The sequence below is a fragment of the Trachymyrmex septentrionalis genome, unplaced genomic scaffold, assembly GCF_001594115.1.
Source record: "Trachymyrmex septentrionalis isolate Tsep2-gDNA-1 unplaced genomic scaffold, Tsep1.0 scaffold2, whole genome shotgun sequence".
In the NCBI taxonomy this organism is placed as follows: domain Eukaryota; kingdom Metazoa; phylum Arthropoda; class Insecta; order Hymenoptera; family Formicidae; genus Trachymyrmex; species Trachymyrmex septentrionalis.
This window is the reverse complement of record NW_017305179.1, coordinates 893,615-905,218: the sequence shown is the minus strand read 5'-3', so window position 1 is coordinate 905,218 and position 11,604 is coordinate 893,615. Positions and strand designations below refer to the sequence as shown.

The 11,604-nt window shown below is 32.7% G+C and overlaps 2 protein-coding genes across 3 annotated transcripts in view; one reads left to right on the top strand and one right to left on the bottom strand.

Annotated features, from left to right (window-relative positions):
* LOC108747307 (protein SGT1 homolog) overlaps positions 1-2,790 on the bottom strand; it is a 3,220-nt gene extending 430 nt beyond the window's left edge. Inside the window, exons 1-5 of the mRNA XM_018484698.1 lie at positions 2,587-2,790; positions 2,388-2,498; positions 1,274-1,472; positions 310-509; positions 5-14 (exon numbers count right to left, since the gene is read on the bottom strand). Of these exons, the coding sequence (XP_018340200.1) occupies positions 5-14; positions 310-509; positions 1,274-1,472; positions 2,388-2,498; positions 2,587-2,634 (568 nt within the window). The 5' untranslated portion in view covers positions 2,635-2,790. The remainder of the gene's footprint in view (positions 1-4; positions 15-309; positions 510-1,273; positions 1,473-2,387; positions 2,499-2,586) is intronic.
* A 654-nt stretch (positions 2,791-3,444) lies between these two features.
* Positions 3,445-11,471, top strand: LOC108747534 (RNA-binding protein 26). 2 transcript variants are annotated; one of them, XM_018485096.1, is made up of 10 exons: positions 3,445-3,650; positions 4,882-5,000; positions 5,092-5,392; positions 5,626-5,790; positions 5,956-6,323; positions 6,489-6,734; positions 8,078-8,581; positions 8,677-9,461; positions 9,880-10,134; positions 10,687-11,471. In XM_018485096.1, the coding sequence occupies exons 1-10, from the start codon at positions 3,592-3,594 to the stop codon at positions 10,762-10,764; spliced, it is 2,880 nt and encodes a 959-aa protein (XP_018340598.1). In that variant the 5' UTR covers positions 3,445-3,591; the 3' UTR covers positions 10,765-11,471. The 2 variants fall into 2 exon arrangements, with proteins under 2 accessions (XP_018340598.1, XP_018340597.1); XM_018485095.1 differs by having other exon boundaries at positions 8,066-8,581.
* The last annotated feature ends 133 nt before the right edge of the window (positions 11,472-11,604 follow it).

The window sequence follows — 11,604 nt, the reverse complement described above, 5'->3', positions numbered from 1 at the left end:
CCGCCAGATTCTATCTGTATATTAAAAAAACGAAATAATTTTTACAAATGTATTATATCGACTCAATGAGTTTTATATTCAATAAGTTTTATATATATATATATATATATATATGTACAAATTAATTTTTAATTGTTATTTTTAAGAAACATTATACTTTTTACTTATAAAGACATTACAAATATCTTGATAAAAATTTTTGTTTTATATTAGAGTTTACGCGTTTTTTGTAAAAAAACAAACTACTTCATAAATTAATCAGTTTTTGTTATCACTTAATTTGTTAACAATGAACATTATTTCACTTACAAAGGATTTGTTCATCGCGCGTCTCACTTCGTCGGATCCATTGCCATATATCTTTTGGAAGAGAGCATTCACTGCAGCCTCACCCTCAGTTTCTTCTGCTTTCTCTTGTCTCTCTATTTCCTTTTCAACCTTATTCCAATCTTTAGAGTTTTTACAGGAGCTTGGATACTTGGATGCTTCTTTGCCAGCTCGAAGTATTTCTTTAATAATACGCATGATTTAAAAAATATATAATCTGCATATATATATTTTATAGATCGTAATTCTTCGATATTGCAGAAGAAATATACAAATAACTAAGACTGTTTTCTTCTTTTAGGAAGTACAGACACAAATATAAACATCATTTTAGCATTTTTGATATTCAATAAATAACAAAGATAAAACAATGTTTATGTCAATTATGCTTCCTAAAAAAAAAGTAGTTTAAATAATATAAAATATAAGTTTAACCTTCTCGTTATAATTATCTTTGTTATGTATTATATGATACGGTTGTACAAGTTGCATGCGTATTTCAAAGTGATTACGCTTGAATCATATGTGAATCTAATAATTGTTTATGATAAGAAAAATGCCTCAAGTATTAAGTAAACAAGCCTTTTCAAGTATTTCAATGTTGGCAAAATATATATTGTATCTGTGTGTATATATATTTATATATACTGTATCTGTACTTAAAAATGTGAGTGTTAAGTGATTATAATCGCTTATAGTAATGAAAAGAGATTAAAGTCTTATTATGCCATAAAAAATTAAAAATATTACACATTTTTAATAACAAAGTACTAAATACGTAAGTACTAAATATGTAAATTAGTAAGTTAATAAATTATTTTGGACAACCATTTATCAAATATTTTACTTATTAGCAAACATTACATCTTTATCTCATATTTTATCATTTGGCATTTATGTTTTGTCTTAAACATTTTTCGATAAAGTAATAAATTTACAAACTTACCAGTTGGTATAGATTTTACTTTACTTAAAACTGGATTTCCTTCCAGTGTCGTCCATCTAATATCATCTCGTTTTTTCAGCTTAATTTCTATCTTGGACGGCTTCACTTTGTATGTACATTGATCCTCCACTATAAAGTTGGCTAAATCTAACTCTAAACTATATTCATTGCCAGATAGTAACTGTGCAGACACACTTAGCTGAAAAATAATTTATAATATAGTAAAGTTGTATTTTCAGATTTGTTCAAATTACACCTTTCTTTTCATTAAAAATTGTCTTCATCTTTTAATATTATTTAAGGATTATGAGATACTTCCAACTAGTATTACTATCAAACTAATTGATTATCCAGACATCTCAAATATTATTCAGATATATCTAGATATTAAGCTTAAATAATCTAAAAAGAAATAACACACAAGATCTGTTTACTTAGATCTGTTCTTTTTCAAAAAAGAAGTCTTAAACTGATACATAATAACTTGGAGTAAAACAAGCACAGTGTTTTGGTGCTTGTCAGCCAGGAACACAATATAACACAGTGGTCATTTTATTTTTGCACAAAAAAATGTTTAAAATTTATTTTATTTTTGTACAAAAAAGATGTTTAAAATGTTAAACATTTAATATTGACAAACAATAAGGATAGAGTAATTCACTATGTTACATTATGTTGTCTGCTGAAAACCACTCTTTGTTTCACTCCAACTTCCTAGACAATGAGTAGCTATGCTTACACCATGTATTTAGGCCTATACAATAAATGTCCTTGTTTATCCTCTAAAGCTCAATTGTACCGTTACTTTGACTTTAAGCAAAACTTAAAATTCTCTCTGTCTTGTTTTAAAGCAAAAAAGAGACAGAGAGTTTTAAGCTTCACTTAAAATCAAAGCAATGTTGGTGCAATCAGGTATAAGTTAACGAAAACATAGAATAGATCACGAACTAAGCACATGATGTAAACATAGCTATTGTATGTTCAGTTCAAAACTTTAATTTAAAAAAAGCAAACAAAGATACATGTATAGAATGACTGTGAGATATACTGTCATCCAAGGCTCCTTTATCGTCCGAAAAAATCGGATAGTAGATAAGCCAGTAAAGATACGTACTGTACTTTCTCCATATACGACTTTCACATCTTCTACATTCTTAGCGAGTATTGTCACAATTACATGGGTCTCCGTTTGATACCAATCGTGTTTTATTTTCGGCACGGGCATCTATAAAAGTCATGAATGTCAATCTCAGTACACAATGTATTCTTCATATGTGATTACATATTTTTATGAAATTATTCATATTGCTTACATTCACTTCATTGTTCTTTAATTCAACGATGGTCTCGTTTTCGTCCATTGTAGCTTATTGCTCGATTATCATATCAAAACGATTGAGCACAAATATAAATATCAAATCAGCAACCTTCAAATCTCTCGATCTTCTCGAATTCTATGACGGTAGAAACAGCGATCATCCCACTCCTTCGGCCTTTTTCGTGAAACTCCCGAAACAGCTCAGAACTCTCATACACTAACGGCACCAACATCTTTTATAACATGGATGTAAACTACGTATTACATTTTCGACACTGCCGATAAAATCACAGTATTGAAAAACAATGTGATGCGAGTCTGTGCTATATCCACAATTGTGGATAAAGGCAGAGACATTCACAGAGAAATACAGTTTCTAATAGGTTGAAATTCTTATTCTCTATTCTCTGTTCCCTGTTCCTTTTATTATGCGGAGCCTCTTATAATTTCTTAGCTTTTTTAAGGCTAAATATCTACACAACTTGCATAGCCGCCTAAACTGTATCCTTAAGTCTGATATAAGGTCGGTTTTTTATTGCTGCACTCTCTGAACTGATGCAATAAGTTGAAATGAAACAAAATATATATTTTTTCACTTCAACTTACTGCACTGTGTACACCCGTTTACAGAGTGCACCATTAAAAAACAGGCCTATAATTGAAAGCAAGATCCCAGATTCCAGATAGTAGGAATAATAGATTTCAACCAATAAGAAACTGTGTCTCGAAGCGAGTTCTCGACTTCTCGCACTTTAGATGCAAGGCTTTAAACGCGGCGGCGGCAGCAGCTGTTCCCGAGTTCCCGTGGCATTTTCTCAGACTGGCGCGCCATCTAGATACGCGCAATTGCTCCTTGCCAATGCAACAGCGACCGATTTTAGAATGGCGACTATCTTCATTTAAGAGGGTACTGGTTTCACGTTCTTTTGTGGTACCCCGTGTAATTGACGTGTGTCCGTGAGGCCTTCTATGCTAAACCGTGACACGGAACTCACCGAGAATGATAATCGACAATCCAGACGTGTTCAAGGCTTGGCTTACCGCCGTGCTGGAGCCGTTGTAAGTAGGCCAGTCTTGTACCCCCCTGAAGAGAGTGCACCACTCCGTGCGTGTGTGTACGCGCTCGGTGTTCGTAAATGGCCGTACATGTGGTTAATGCTGTGCCGTGCTACACACCCCGTGTGGCATGGTATATATTTACTCGGGAGAGACGCATTGATGACATTCGCCACTTCTCTATTTTTTTTTCTTTTCATCTCCCAAACACCCTTACACCTGTCTTCGTCTGCACCAGCATTACTCGGCTTTGTTCTACCAAATGTAGTCAATATTTAACCATCTCTCTTCTTAACCGATTTATCAATTAGATGCGAATATTAAATTCTGGGACCGTATTGCGCCTATTTGTTGGTCCCTCGTTTAATACGTTGCAAGTAGTACACAGCAACACTATGTATTTATGTTGGATCAAGTAGATAAAAATTTTGGTATTTTTGCTTATGATGACTATTCTTGTCATATTCCGCAATGATTAGGGTGATTAGAAAATTATTTCATTGAGTTCAAGTAGATACTGCATGCTTTGTACATTTTAGTGTATAGTTTTTATTCTCAGCAGATTTTATGAATAAACATAATTTTCTTAATCATATTGATTTATTTTATTTATATAACTTTTATTACATAACTATTTAAAGAAGTTTATTTTTATCTCTATAAAAGGGAAAAAAACGAATTAAATGCAAGCTTTGCTTTTATTACGTCTTACAAAGTATATATGTTGAACGATCTGTTTGCGTTGAAATACTACCATTGATATACCATATACAAAATGTTTCTTATTCATCTTGTAATTTAGAGTAATTTAAATCTAACATTTTGTTTAGAAACAAATTTTAAGCTTAAAAAAAAGCTTTATATACCATTTATAATCTTTGTTACAAATTGTGAATTATAGAATTATGATTTATGGAATTAAAAAAGTAGAATAAAAGTAAGATGCAAAGTTATTCAAAAAGATAGCAGGTGATTTAGTTGCTATTAATGTAAAGCAATTTATTGTCATGTATAGTAAAATCTTATTCATAGTATACAAAATTCTTAAATTAAAATAGATATGAATTATATTTAATATACTCGTTTTCTCTTGGCTTGTTCCATGTATAAGCTGTAAAATAATACATAATAATTTTATTTAAACTGAAACATTTATATTTTTATTTTATTTATGTATTACATTGTGTTTGTCAAGTGAATGTCTATGATTAAATAATTGATTTTCTTTTGCTAGATGCGATGCAGATCCTGCTGCTTTGGCCAAATATGTCTATGCATTGGTCAAGAAAGACAAAACTTTGGAGGAACTCCGCGGTGACATGGTTGAGCAGTTGGATGTATTTCTGCAAAAAGGTGCGTTTATACAAAATATTCTAAAGAAATTGAAACTTTGATTATCTATCGTCTTTCTGATGTGAAAAACATGTTACAATTTTGTTTTTAGAAACCAAAAACTTTGTGGAGTTGCTCTTTAAAACGTTGGAGACTCAGGATTATGTGTTTCCACCGCCTAAGAGCGATCCAGATGGTGGTGGGACACCACCTGGTGTAAATCCATCAGCTCCAGTTGTATCATCGTCAACGGAGAAAATAATAGATGCAACAATTCCACTAGTACCTATTATTACAAATCCCCCTGTCCCACTTCAAATTAATGGATCGGCTCCTGCAGTAATTAGTAAACGCGAGACTAGAAAATCTGATTCAGATAAGGATAAAGAAAAGGAAAAACGATCTCGAAGCAGGTAATCTTTCCTTTCTTTCTTTGGAGATAAAGAATCTGTATGATTCGATGTTCACAGTCAATATTTATAAAGTCAATGCTCATCCATGCTTATAGTTTATATGAAACAGGAGAGCTAAAAAATACAAGAATACAAGAATTTCAGTACATTAATTACTAAATACATTTACTAATATATTTAGTACTTAATAATATTGGAATTTCAATTATATTATTATACTATGTAAAATATAGGAGTGGGAGAATGAGATCGAGAACACGATCACGATCACGATCATGGGAAAGGGACAGACGTAGATCTAGAAGTAGAGAACACATTCGGCGTGATAGAGAAAGAGATAGAAGTCGCCCATGGCGAAACGAATCTCCACCGATCAGTACCAGACGACATGATCGCCGGTACGATCACGTATTTGTATTTTGAAATGTCTAACAGGATTTAATAAAAATTTTTTTTGTTGAAAACTTTTTATCACAAAAAGCTTTTTTTAATCTTTATTGAGTCTCTTTTCTAGAATTTTTAAACAATCCTTGAATATTTTATTATATTGTTTTATCTTTTAGACGTACTAGGAGTCGCAGTACATCTCCGATACGACCTAGAATACGCGATGGTCCAGATAGTCGCGATCATCGAGCAAGGTTCAGGAATAGATCTCCGACGCCGCTTCGATCCCGATCGCGTTCAAGATCAATTGAGCGAAAGAAGATCGATCGCTTCGAAAGGATAGAGGTAGATAGAACAGAACGAATTGAGGGAAGTCCTGGTGGTGGTACACCAACTCAAGATAGTAATCACGGAGATGTGGACATGAGGCTGTCTACGACTAGTCAATCGATACAAAGTGTTGTGGCTGTTGCGGGTAGTATTCCAAATAATCAGGCAGGTTCTTTTCAACAACAAGCAAAGAGACGTTGCAGAGATTTTGACGGTATGTATCTCTTAACAATTTAGGAGACAACTACTGTGAAAAAAATTGCCATTTCTTTAAAGGTTTAGGTTGATCATAAAAATAGAATAACTCTCAAAATTATAAGGAATATTTTTGTTAAATGACATTTAAATATTATTTATTATTTATTTATGTTTATTTTAGAAAAGGGATATTGTATGAGAGGAGATCTTTGTCCTTATGATCACGGAACAGACCCAGTTGTCTTAGAAGATGTGGCGCTTAGTCGTGTTTTGAGTTTCGGGCCTCATAGTGCTCAAGCTCCAGGAACAGTTCCAGTAGCTACGGTACCAGAACCACCGCAGGGTCCTAATGGTAATCCACCACCGCCACATCTTCCTCTTGCCAGTTTACCACCATCTCACTTAAGAAACCACCATTCTAATATGGGTATGTATTTCTATATGTTGTAAATCTTATAATCGTCTTATATGATTTAATATAATGCCATAATAAAGCAATTTTTTTAGAAGGAAATTTATTTATAATTTTTAACTGCATATATATATTAAAAGAGGCATTAGTGAAAATTATAAAATTAATTATTTTTAAACAATTTAAAATATTAGTCAAATTATAAACTGTTAAATTGAAATAAAATAAAATATAGTAATATTAATGGCAAAAATAATTCTAATACAAGTAAAACATGCCTCTGCGAAACCACGAAAGCTCACATAAGTTCTTTTATTTGTGTATAAATTATTAATTCTGACGACATAGCGACGTTGCTTAAAAACATAAGTCTGATCAATAAATACACACAACTATTATTACATCCAATTGTTATAGATAAAAACTAAAAATAAAACAAAGTATTTTAATTTTAATAGGTGCTATTATGATCGTATTTAGATATATACGTTGCCAATACTGAAAATTCATACTATATGTAAAGCTAAAAATTTTTAGTACTGACAATGTGTATCTCAACATAGTCTATTCGGCACATATTTACTGTAAAAACAAATATGCAGTTCCTTTCATATTATAGTATATTTAATTTGTTTTATTGGGACATTTCAACTGTATAATAAATACGTAAACTGGTTAATACACTCATAAAATTGTAACTCCGGTTTAAACTAAAATTAACAAATTATAAAAAAAGGGCCAACTATGAAGTTATATCATAATTATATTTATTGTTAATGATAATAAAAAAGGACTCTTGACATTAATAAGAAATAAATACAATAATAAGGCATATAAGAGTCTAAAATACAAATTCTTTTTATATGTTAAAAAATAAAATCATTATAGTCTAATCAATTATAATTAAATTACGATATTATATGCTTCGACCTTTCAATTAGGCCCTCTTCAGATATATACTAAACGCAAAAATGTTACCATAATCAAACAATGTTAAAAGATATGGAATACATTATATTCCGTTCCTCTATGCAACGTTCAACTGGTCTCACAACATACGTTTATTCCATGTTTTTTAATACTGGTTTGATTATGGTAACATCTTTGCGTTTAATATATATCTTAAGAGGGCCTAATTGAAAGGCCGAAACATGTAATATCGTAATTTAATTATAATTGATTAGAATATAATGGTTTTATTTTTTAATATATAAAAAATATTTGTAGTTTAAAATACAAACTCTTACATGCCCTATTATCCTATTTATATCTTATTATATATTGTATCATACAGTTTAAGCGCGGTATTTCATATATTCTAAAATGTAATGAATTAAATATGGTAGATGTTTTTGCAGAATATAATCCGGACGCACCTAGCATGGAGCCACGAATGCCATGGGGTAGACATCCACAATCTGCACCTGGGATTTATGGCAGAGGACAAAGAGAACTGATCAGTGTGCCAGTTATTCCCCACACAAACTCATCAGAAATAACCCATACCCAAAGCAATCCATTAAAACGCAAACAAACGTTCGACTTTAATCGTCTAGGACCGAAACAGAGAGTGGTGCATAACCCGGCCAATTGTTCTCTCGAACTGAAAAAGGTTCCGCGAAGCTTAAACAATATAACTCAATTGAATAATCATTTTTCCAAATTTGGTAAAATTGTAAATATCCAAGTTAATTTTGGTGGCGATCCTGAGGCAGCCTTGGTTACTTTCCAGTTGCCAGCCGAAGCAAAGTCTGCTTACAGAAGCGCAGAGGCTGTGTTAAATAATAGATTTATTAAAGTATTTTGGCATAATAATGTCAATAATAATGCGGCTAGTGGAGCTATTGAAAATGTGCCACCGGGTAAGATAGCATACCTTTTATTATTTACAATAAATATTATAGATATACATTAAATTATTAAGCGACTTAATAACGAGAAATTTTATTGTATTCAGGATGCCGTCCCTCTGTTAAAGAAAGGCTAGGCGCTGCAGTAACGTTATCGACAAAAACTGAAGATAACGAATATGTTCCCACGCGTCGTTCGACCGAGGAACAAGTCACGCAAGCCTTGGTTCCAACTTCACCTAAAGCTGCCGTTATTCCTACTCGAGAGGATAAAGTTCTTGCGATAAAGAAAACACAAGAGATACTAGCGGCGAAGGAAACACTAAAGAAGAAGCAGGAGGAGAAACGTAAGGAGGCAATAAAGCTGACCGCTGATCTACGCAAAAGAAAACAAGAGTTACTAGATAAGCATCTGATTGAATTGCGTGCCTTGATTGACAAGGCCGAAAAGAATCCAGAGCAGAAGGAATCGATCATGCCAACGATAAAGACTATGCAACAGTCGGTTGACAATTTGCGCAAGGATTTGGCTGCAAACGGCCAGATTGGCGGTAATAAGTCGCAGGTCAAGTCTAGGGAGCAAGCGCAAAAGGAAATACTGGACGCCGAGTTAGATTTAATGACTGCACAACAAGAAGGTCAAGACGCTGGTGAGTTGCAGAAGAGATTGAACGAACTTCGAGCCCAAGCAGCCGCGTTGGGTTTGAACACGAATCCTGGCGTGGGTAGAGGTGCAAAAGTTAGTCGAGTAGCACGCGGTACGCATACGATATCCTTCAGAGGTCGCGGCAGAGGAAGTTTTGCCCATGTCTCAGTGGATCATCGGCCAACGAGTCTTCTAGTCTCTGGTTATGAAACTGAAGAGAAGGCAGAAGTCCTAGCGCATTTTCAAGTAAGATATTTATGCATTTATGATATTTATAATATTTCCATATAAAGTGCGCTCCTTTTATGATAATGCATTGTTTTATCCTAATTTAATTCGACGAAGAATAACGATAAAATGATGTATCATATGCACATTATGCATGAAACGAGACGGATCCACAGTTATTTTTTTATCGCTCAAAAATAACTGAAAGATACACAAAAAATTGTTATTGTATTATGTTATATTTCCAATTCCTGAAATAGTTTTAATTATTTTTCATAAGTTTCTTCTTTATTACTAAAAACATAAATCAATCTTTTTTTTCTCAGAACTGATATTGTTGTTATAATTATGTGTAAGGCTTTACATATTCCTTTCATTATGTTTTAATAAACGTATGATATGCAATTAATATTGCCAATTTTTTTTTGTGTTTCAGCAATTTGGTGAAATAGTGAATCAAATAGTTGATGATGCGACTCCTTCGATTGTGATTAATTTCAAATCGAGAAAGGAGGCTGAAGTGGCCCTTGTGAAAGGACGTACATTTCAAGACAGACTGTTATCAATAACTTGGGTATCCGGCCATCATTTACATCGTGGAGGAGCTGGTACTAACTCGAGCGCATCTATACAGCTCTCATCGCGTGCCGAACAAACCGCACCTACCGCAGATGAAGATATTGACTTAGAAGTAAGTTTTAGAGCTTTCTATATATATAATAAATATAATTTTATATATATATATAAATATATATATATATATAATTTCAATTTTAATCAGAATAATAATAAATAGAATAAACAAGTAGTTATAAACAAATTTACAAATTACTGTACTAACATATTGGAAATTAAAAATTTGTTGGAAATTAAAATGGTTTCTGTGGCTTTTGTTTAGATTTCGAAAATAGGCAAGAAAATATTCAACAAGGAAAATTTTTGTTTTATTTATCTGAAATTATAAATGCAGCTGTGATATGACATGCTGTGTCCTTTATGTAATAAATGGGAGGGTTCCGCTTATGCATATCTTGCGCACATCGCTAATTCGCCAATTTAATAAATAAAACATTCTTATTGGTAAACAAAGAGAAAAATTACTAGGCACCAGCCGATGAGAGGGCAATTGGGGAATATAGGCTAACGAAACTTTTCGGTAATATTTTATTAATGTAGATGTTCTGTCATCAGAACATCTCTACATTTTCTATTAGTTTTTTAAAGGCTTTAATGATTTTTTCAGGGCACGGAGGCATTACTCTTAGAGGAGAACGAGGAAGAAGAAGACGAGGATGGCGAATCACGCAGCTGGCGGCGATAGCAGCATCGGCATCAGCGTCAGCGCCGTTTGTGACAGGAGCTTGGTGTCAAATGTAACGACTGCGTGATCATCCGGGCCGATCATCATACGCGACCTGGTACTTACGCCTACATTGCTGCACCGCCATTTGATGCATTCATTGCCATTTTCACAAAGAAATCGAATTACATCATGCTCATCAGCGTTATCATGAGTGTTACACTATTTGTTAATATTATTGAATATAAAATACACATGCGCACCAATGACGGTACGATGTACCACCACATTAAGTGGCGCATCACAAATAGAGAAAGGGAAGAGAAAGGAAAAGAGAATCAACATGCAAGTTTTCGAACAGGAATAACTAACCAAAATTTATTTGTAGAATAAAATCGCTATGTTTTGTATGGGAAGAAAAAAAAGGAACACCTGTCATTCTGAGTTTCACACAAGTCCTCTTATTTTGTAGAACTCGAATCGTTTTCCTAGCTCTTGTTTTAAAGGCTCGTACGTGGTAGACGGATTTAGGATAAGTAGGAGCTTGTAATTTCAAGAATATTAAAAACTTTTTCATTCGAGGATGAGGAAACTATATTTGTAATTTATACAATACAAATAGCTATCTATATTGTATGAGATTCAATCATAAGTCATAACATCTCGCTCGATTGGCTGTTGACTTTTATCTATTATACCTATTTAAAACGATTCTTGTAATAATGAGCAGTACAATGTATCATCTTTATTGTTTTTAAAAGATGTCAGTGAATTAGATTACTGAAAAAAATGCAATGAGATATATATCTATATACATACATACATATACATATATATATATATATATATATATATATATAT

Bases quoted from the DNA above. Each gene is read 5' to 3' on its own strand.
- LOC108747534 (XM_018485095.1), top strand. From the start codon at position 3,592: ATGATAATCGACAATCCAGACGTGTTCAAGGCTTGGCTTACCGCCGTG. The intron at 5,393-5,625 runs GTAATCTTTCCT...TGTAAAATATAG, and splicing joins GAAAAACGATCTCGAAGCAG to GAGTGGGAGAATGAGATCGA. The intron at 10,135-10,686 runs GTAAGTTTTAGA...TGATTTTTTCAG, and splicing joins ATGAAGATATTGACTTAGAA to GGCACGGAGGCATTACTCTT.